This window comes from Oryzias melastigma, linkage group LG17 (genome assembly GCF_002922805.2).
Source record: "Oryzias melastigma strain HK-1 linkage group LG17, ASM292280v2, whole genome shotgun sequence".
NCBI classification, from domain to species: domain Eukaryota; kingdom Metazoa; phylum Chordata; class Actinopteri; order Beloniformes; family Adrianichthyidae; genus Oryzias; species Oryzias melastigma.
Window position 1 is genome coordinate 17,981,711 of NC_050528.1, and position 9,122 is coordinate 17,990,832.

The following is a 9,122-nucleotide window of genomic DNA, read 5'->3' on the forward strand; positions in this document are numbered from 1 at the left end:
GGAAATAACTCAAACAAATCCTGGGGTTTTCTCCGAGTACTTCGGTTTCCCCACATTAATTATTAGTAATTGGCTAGTGACTGATTTAGTCCCCTTCCTGAGTTGCCACCTTATCGTGGTGAAGGGGTTTGCGTGCCTGAATGATCCCAGGAGCTGTGTTGCTAGAAGCATTTGCCCAACATGGAAAATGCTTCTAGCAACACAGCTTCTGGGGGACGGGCCAGACTAAGGGCAATTCAAACCAAAAACATTTTTGTATAGAGTACAGTTATTCCTCCCAACAAGAATCACTAGGGCCTCAACCTGGAGCCAGAACAGGAGGAATGACTCATAAACTAGTTTGAAATGGCTGTTACTTGTTTTCTGTTCGGCTCAGTCCAAATGCTCAGTTTTCACTTTTGATTCTTCTTCAAGCTTTTATGGACTGAATTACTTTGCTGTCCGCTAGTTGCGAGCCGCCAGTGGGCTGCCCGACAGAGACAGGAGAGCGGCTCGTGCCGTCGTAGCTGGGCGACTCCCCCACCAAGTTTCATAGGGTTACTATCTTTGTTTGTTTTGTCTTCGTAGAAATAATAATTTAAAGGTACCCCACTTTTATGTTTATTTCCCCCCCTCTCAGGTTAATGCTCAAACTGGGTTGCTCCACGGCCGGAGCATCAAAGCGTCAAGGCGTTAAAGCACTAAATGTGATAGGCGTCAAAAGTGAGGCAGCAGACGCAAAGAGGCAAATAAGCCAAACAGAACCGCAGACTGAGAAAAGTAAAACGTTAGTTATGTTTCCCCTTTCACGTTTGGTCAAAAAATCAAAGGCACTGGTAATGGTACGCCTGCTTTAGCCGGTTGGGGTTCGATTCCCTACAGCGTCCAAACAATATTTTGACTTTCAAACATGAAATGTTGAACATTGCAAGCGTAAATTTAAGAAGGAGTGACTTAAATTTTCTAATTAACTTTAAAACTTTTAAAGAAAACATCAATTTAAACACTTAAATAGCTTAAAAAGACCGCAAGTAATGTTAGCATGATGCTAATATGAAGGCTAATGCTTATTCTTTTCTTTATTTGCATTTCCAATTTTCATTTTTCAGAAAATTTAATTTCTTCAAATTAGTTATTCACATTAGCATTTTTCTTGTGTGCACAAGTTAATATTTTAGCATATTCAATTCTAACAAATAGTATGTACCCAGAAAATAAAAACCTTAGCCCACAAAATGCTAAATTGTGGCCACAAAAGCTTATTTGTCCAGTCAAAATAATCAAATGTTCCCAGGAATTATTAAAATGAAGAAACAATTCCTTGTTATTTTTTTAAATGTCGTGTCCAGGGCTCCGTATATTTCTAAATAAATAGATGAGCAGATATATAATTTCCCCCGTTGCTTTGGCATTTTTTGACATATATACACCATGATATTTCACTATTGACTGAACAAGAACGGTTTGAATACTGTAAATGACTGATTAAAAAGATGTATTGGTAGGAATTCAGATTTACTAGGGTTTTCATTTCAAACCAAACACTCTGGAGAAAAAATATCTATGGATAAAAGGATTTGTGGTTTTTGACTGTTGTCCTAGAGAAATGAATCCAACTGCAGAGTAACTTTTTGAAGTTTGAATTTTTATCTTTCAATCTTAAACACGAACTGGAACCGTAATCCTAACCTTAAACTTACCTCCGGGTCTGTGCTGCCAAGAAAAAAACTTCAGAACTGACTGCAGTATTTACAAAATTACATGTGAATACCGTTGTCACTTTTCATTTGGGCTAATGCTAGCTAGCATGAAAGACACGTCTGATTATCGCTGTGTTTATCTTCTGACCCTTTAGTTGTGTTTCAATTACTCCACAGCCGAGTGTTTCTAAACTTGTGCAAATGTAATTTTCCGTGTCAGGTAGAATCAGTTTGAGACGTGATTCCTTTCCTACGTCTCAACAGAGGCGAGGTTACCGTTAGCGCACGCTAGCCCAACCGTTAGCGTAAGCTCCATGAAGAAGGGAGAAGCTCCTCATCATCAGCTGAGAGTACTATCAGTAATCCGAAAGTCACTTCAAAGTTTGTTTACACATAAAAGGTTCTGTTGAACCGTAATGTTCTAACAGAGCTACGTTTCATCCCAAGAAGTCACATGATCATACAGTACATGATGGCGTTTTGTGAGGGTGGGATGTTTTGTGTTTCTTGAACACAAACTTTGCCTTTTTGGATGTCATTGTGTATGCACACATAGTAATTATAAACTATCATACAGTGTAAGAAATAATGAAAATATACCAATTCCAGGGAAGTTACACAGAGATTTGCCAAGTCCACACATATAGTTAGGCACAGCTGGAAGAGAGTAAGCGGTCTTATTCGAAACCGGAAATAAGTCACACAGCTCTGTGCATAGAGTCTATTGTTAAATCCAGCCCAGTCTCAGTAAAATGCGTACATATGCCACGCTTTGGGAAATACCGTGTATAATATACTCCAAAACCGGTTTTTGCGTGCATATTTTATGCGCGGTCCTAAACGTGTTAAAATGTGTTTTCCACGTTTGACACGTCCCCTGGTGGAGCCGTGAGCATCACAGACAGCCCCACAAACGAACAATTTGCTTTTCTAACCGTAACCGTAATCCTAACCTTAACCAGGACCGACGTAATTTAGAGAAGAGCCGCAGGATTTCTGACCACGTGATCAAAACGAAACCTAAAAAGTCGTGTATATGTACGCCGGCGCCACCTATTCTCTATCATTGTGTATCATATGCACGCAAAAAGCGTGTTTGCCGTATATTATACACGGTATTTCTGAGTGCAAAGTCGTGGAATATGTACGCATTTTACTGAGAGTGTGTTGGTTAAGATGGACAATACCAAAATTTGTAAAAACATTGATCTTTGTATGGAAAACCAAAGTACACTATATTAAAAAAGCACCCTGATGAATATCTATGAACAGGGTGGTTTAAACTGTCTCTCCTTCTCTTTACTAAACAACACTTTCAAACTGAATTAGATCAGACATTTTCAGAAATCTCCCACGTCTATATGGAATGTAATCCCATATTATCTCCCAACTCGTGGTCTAAACTTTTTTATACTTTGCAATTATGATGTAAATAAGCTCCCGGTGAAATTATCTGCTTTCCATCGCCAGGCTTTCCTCTCATGGTTACTCATCTACAAGTGTAACACTGAGTAAGATGCAGTTGGATCCATGTGCAGCGTTTATTAAAGAGTTGAGGGGCAGAAGCTGTCTCTAACAGGCACAACTTCTCTCTGCACAGTTATATCATCTGGAACAACAAGGATATTCTCTATAAACATAAATCTATTTTCTTTGATTCCTGGTTCCAAAACAATATCATTTTGGTTGATCAACTTTTAAAGTTATTATCTTATACTGATTTTCTTGACAAATATAACATCCCAGTTACTCAAGGAGAATATGCAAAAGTTTTGGTGCGATCTCTCCTGGAATATGTGTGTTATTTAACCAAAGACCAAGACTTGATCCTTTCCCTTCAATCTTTCTCTCTCACTGTCCACTGTTGGAAAAATCTGTTTTACTGTTCATTCCAGGAAAAATAATAGAGGCATTAGAGCTCTTTTCCAGAAAGATATTGTTACTTTGCACGTGTTAATCATTATTGGAAACAATTTGTGGATGATGTGTCCTTGAAAAAGGTCTGGCTTTTACCTAATCACTACCTTATTTCCAATACAATTAAAGAAAATTCTTAGAAAATTTTACACAGATTCTACCCCACAAAAACTTATTAAGATTTAAACACACGTTGTGTTCCTTTTGTAAATGTTCTCAAGGAACAATGACTCATCTATTTTGGCATTGCCCTTTTTTACAATCTTTTTGGCAAATTTTCTGTGATTTCTTTTGTTCTAAGTTTGCTGTCATTTTCTTTACTTTGGAAACATGTACTGTTTCCACCAACATAAGAATTAGGCATTTCAATCTTTAATCAATTTATTCATTTCTCTTTCTAAATTTTACATCCAAATGCAAATGTTCTAACAAAATTCCTAAAATGTCCTTATTTCTGGTGGAGGCCAAACTATATGTTGAATCAATATTTAAAAAAAAGGCAGTTAAATGTCTCTAAATTTGTTCTTAATACAAAATAATTTAAAAATGTAAACTCTGCAATTTCTTTGACCTTAATTTTATTCACTTACTGTGTGGCGTTTCTTATTTATTTCTACCCCTGGCATTTACATTTTTATTTTACTTTATTTTGTGTTAATTTTATTTTATTTTAATTTTTAATAGTGTATAATGTTTGTATTCACGCACATGGCTATTTTGCACTTTTTTCTGTATTGAAATTGATGTTTGAAATAAAGTTATGGGGAAAAAACTTACCAAAAAAATTGTTAAAACGGGGATAATACCGTGAGACACCCAACCAAATGTAATGTATTAATTCATTTTATGCAGCTACTACTTAACATTTGTGATATTTATTATGATTACATTCAATTTAATGAGTTTTCTGTGAAGTAAAGGGATACATGCCCCTGCCCTTTGGGTCCCCGCGTTTGAAGCACCACATTTAAAGGAACGAAGCTGACACGGAACTATGACCGCAGTGTTTGTTTCTTACGGACGCTTTACCTGAGCACTTGAGACGTATTGAAGGCAAGCGGGGGGCTTCGCGGCTGCATTGCTACCGTTTGTTTCCCGTTTTTCAGTGGGTCAGTGCTCCTTATAATTCCTGTTAACACGTAAAGTAAAACTGTGACAGAAGGTGATAGAAATGTGTCGTTTTGACCACATTTAGACCTGGAAAAGAGATTAGTTTCCCTGAGTGCTGTCTAACAGGCTACTGAACCCTGAATTCAGTCTGGCAGGATAAACACCCAAACCGAAGTTCACAATAATTTTATAGTTTGAGGAATTCTATATGTGATAGGAAGATCAAGTGTACGGATTCTACTCTGTTCACGGAAGTTTTCGTAGTTTTTTTTAAGGAATCAGCTTTATTAAAGCTTTTTAATTATTTATTTTTATTAAATAATTTGAAATAGTAACTGTTTTAAAACATGCTTTATGGTTTCCTGGGCATGCTTAAGTAAATAAATCTATTCATGAAATAGTCAGGAGAAACCCATCACAATGAGCTCCTTAGCTCATCATTTCATATATTTGGGCTATCTATGTTGACATTAGCGTCTCTTGAGAGAGTCTCCGATCATCATTCCCAGCAGCCTCTGAAGAAGTTCTGCTGCAGCTTTAGTTTGTTGAATTTGTGAAAGAATGTATCTTGTTGGAAAAAAAGACTGATAGACTGAAAGACTGAGATGAAGGTGGAGTTTAAGTCTGAATGTGAAGAAACATCCAAAGTCTGTGAAGATCCCACGTTTGAGATGGAGGAGACTGATCATGAGTCCATGGGTCCATGAGTCCAGGCCTGCAGAACATCATCAGGATTCCTGTCATCATCCTACATGAAATAGGTTTGTAAACTATTAGATTCGGACATTTCTTTCTAAATGTCATAAAAAATGGAATCAAATTTTAGTCAAATTCATAATCTTTCTTTTCCCTCAGATGTTCCACAGCTGCACGTCTGTAAAGAGGAGGAGAGGATCTCCAACCTGAAACAGGAGGAATCCGAGCCTCCACAGATCAAGGAGGAGCAGAAGGAGCTCTACATCAGTGAGGAAGGAGAACAGCTGGAACTGAAGCAGGAGAACCAGGATTTTATGATCACTGACACCAAAGCAGAACCAAGTGAGACCAAAGTTCTGGAAGTAAACAGTCCCATCAGAACCAGCAGTCACACTGAGAATGTAGACCACTCTCCCACATTAGAAAATCCCAGTCTTACAGACACGGAGGAAATCTTGATCAAATGTTGTGTTTGTGGGAAAACCTCCAGTGGTTTATACGGGAATCAGTCCCAAATGAAGCATCAGGATGTATTTGTGTCTGGTGTGACTCTAGGTCTTTGTGAACGCTGCAGAACCAGATTAGATCAAAAGGATTCTGGGACTGTCCAGGTTTTAAAAGGACACAGTAGTTTGAAAAAACATGTTAAAATACATCCAGGTGGAAAATCTTTTGTCAAAACTTACAATTTAACCAAAAAGACAAAGATTCATGAAGTCAGGAGGAAAAATTCCTGTATAATTTGTGGAAAAAAATCAAAAACAAATTCATCTTTAAAAAAACACATGAGAATTCACACAGGTGAGAAGCCTTTCACTTGTGACACATGTGGAAGAGGTTTCACCCTGAAGAATTATTTAACTAACCATATGAGATCTCACACAGGTGAGAAGCCTTTTACCTGTAAAATCTGTGGACAATGTTACAAACAAAATAACACTTTAAAGCAACACATGAGCATTCACACAGGTGAGAAGCCATTCGCTTGTGACAAATGTGATAAATGTTTCACGTGGAGGGCTGCTTTAGCTGAGCATATGAGATCTCACTCCCACGAAAAGCCTTTTACTTGTGAAATCTGTGGAAAAAGTTACAAACATGCTCACAAACTAAGATTCCACAGGAGGCGTCACACAGGTGAGAAGCCTTTTACCTGCTAAACCTGTGGAAAATGTTACCGCCATGTTCAGACTGTAAATAACCACATGAGGATTCACACGGGTAAAAATTCTTTCACTTGTGACATTTGTGGAAAAAGTTTCACTCCATTGTCTAAATTAACTAAACATGTGAGATCTCACTCAGGTGAGAAGCCTTTCATCTGTATAACCTGCGGAAAATGTTAGAAATATAATAAAACTCTTAGGCAGGGGTGTCAAACTCAATCGCACAAGGGGCCAAAATCCAAAACACACCTTAGGTCACAGGCCGAACAGGATAGACATTTATTGAGGACACTAAAACTACTACAACAACTTTAAACCGTAACATAATTATGAACTAGACATGTAACATTACCCGCGATAATGTTGGTGTGAATGCTGTAAGCTGAATTTGGCCGCTGTAGATGCTAGTGCTGATAGCTGAAGATGCTGAAATTAATAGTTTAAATCATTGATCCATTCTATCACTGAAGCTAATAGTGGAAAAACGCTGAAGCTGATAGCCAGCTAAAATATTAGCTAAAGGCCAAATTAGCCTAAAAAAACAATAAAAACAAAAAATCTCAAATTAGCCAAACAGCTAGCATGTTACTGAAATATTAGCTAAACTACAAAATAGCCTAAAACCCCCCAAAAAATGATCATAAATTAGCCAAAACAGCTAGCATGTAGCTGAAATATGAAACTACAAAATTGCCAAAAAAAATCGTAGTAAATGCCAAAATAGTCTAAAAAGATAGCAGAATGCTAATTTTTAAAACTTTTAAAATAATTATGAATAATAAAAAGGCAGGAATCTTATTCTAGAATAAGTCAACTTAAACCATAAATAACTTTTAATATTTTACTTTCCATAAAAATGTATTTTGTCAAAATTTTAGTAGTAAGAAATAAGCGCAAAATAGCATCGGGTCATCAAATAGAATTATCTGGATGGCCAGGTAGAATTACATAAAGGGCTGGATCCGGCCCCTGGGCCTTGACTTTGACACACGTGCTCCAAGGGATCACATGAGGAGTCACACAGCTGAGGGGCCTTTTTCTCTGTAACATAAGGTAAATGGAATATATGTATGTAGAATACATGATTTATTTAATCCAGTGAGGGTGGCAGGGCAGCATCCTCACAGAGGTCTCGAGACCAAAGAGGAGCTTCATTCATCCAAAAAGGATATGTAATGGTTTAGGACGGACAAACAAAGGCAGACATGCAGGAGCAGAAAATAAAATAATTTATTTGAAAAAAGCTCAGCAAGCGGCAGAAGTTTCCAAACTGTTAGTTTCTGGAGTTCTTGAGGTGAATGTTCAGCAAACAGACAGAATGAGGAACGGTGGTGAGCAGGTTGGCACTGAGGTAAATCCAGATCTGTAAACGAAGGTCAGAAAACTTGGTGAGTCCACAGGCATAACCACGGAAAGTATATGGGTCAGTATACTTGATTCTTGCGTCCAGTAAATGTCCTATTAGAAGAGATGGAGTGACCCAACTGGATGAAAGGCTTCAATGCTTCATAAAGCTTCAATAGAAAAGCTTGTGTTTTGAACGCCGGTTCAGACTCCAGAGACTCCAGCGGTTTCAGAGCATTGTTCCAAGCTCTGATCAAATCAGGGAGGTCATGTGACTGTTTTAGTCCGTTCCATTATGTCACTAGCTGTTCTGAATCGTCTGTTGTTTTCCTGAAAAATTATTGTTCAATGAAAGCCAAAAATGTAGCAATCTTGATTAAAAAATGTCCTCCACAATTTTACAAACAGAATTTTTTTTTTCTTCTTTTTGTGTTTGTTTTTCAAACACAATAAACATCTTTTTTTGATTGTTGGCTGATAATCCCTGAATAAACTATCTCCATATAATGTTTGAGAATGGTCCCTCAATATTATGCAGTACGCCTTTTGCTGTTTCACATATTTTTTTTCGTGCATTTATTTTATTTATTTATTTACATTTAATTATTTTACTGCGCATTGTGTTCTCCACCCTGATTGGTTGTAGGCCACTTCAATCTAACTTCCATGTTTCGTGTAGCTTCAGTACAGAGTGGAATCAGCTTGCAAAGATTATCTTTGTGGCATTCTATAATATTGAACTATTTTTCTTTGAAAGTTGAACTTAGAGTTTAAACAAGAGAGAAAAGAGTAAAAATGTTCGTGTCTGTCTGAGAAAAGTGTATTAAGAGTGTATTGAGGAGTTTTACCGCCTTAAAACATCTGCAAAATGTATAAATAAAGTTTACTAGCTCTTGGCTTTTGCTGATTTGTGGGTCATTTTTAAGAACGTAACTCAAGTGATAATCACTGTATTTGTAAAATCTTGCCTCTTGTGAATGCTAAATTGTGCAGACTCATATAGTGCTTTACTATTTTCTTAGAAGGCCCAAACTGCTTTACAGTCAGTTTCTTTCACTCGTGCACACAATCACACACTGATGGCGCCGGCCTACCTATAACCGCTGAGGTTTAGTGTCATGCCCATGGACTCATCAGCATATGATAGATAGATAGATAGATAGATAGATAGATAGAACTTTATTAATCTCCCAAGGGAGAAATTCAGGTG

General features: G+C 37.3%; 1 protein-coding gene across 2 annotated transcripts in view; it reads left to right on the top strand.

Annotated features, from left to right (window-relative positions):
- Positions 1-4,613: 4,613 nt before the first annotated feature.
- Positions 4,614-9,122, top strand: part of LOC112140605 (gastrula zinc finger protein XlCGF57.1) — a 24,990-nt gene continuing 20,481 nt past the window's right edge. Inside the window, exons 1-2 of one of the 2 annotated variants that reach the window (XM_036216199.1) lie at positions 4,614-5,467; positions 5,562-6,013. In XM_036216199.1, coding sequence (XP_036072092.1) covers positions 5,410-5,467; positions 5,562-6,013 — 510 coding nt within the window. In that variant the 5' untranslated portion in view covers positions 4,614-5,409. The remainder of the gene's footprint in view (positions 5,468-5,561; positions 6,014-9,122) is intronic. The other variant, XM_024263604.2, reaches the window with a different exon arrangement.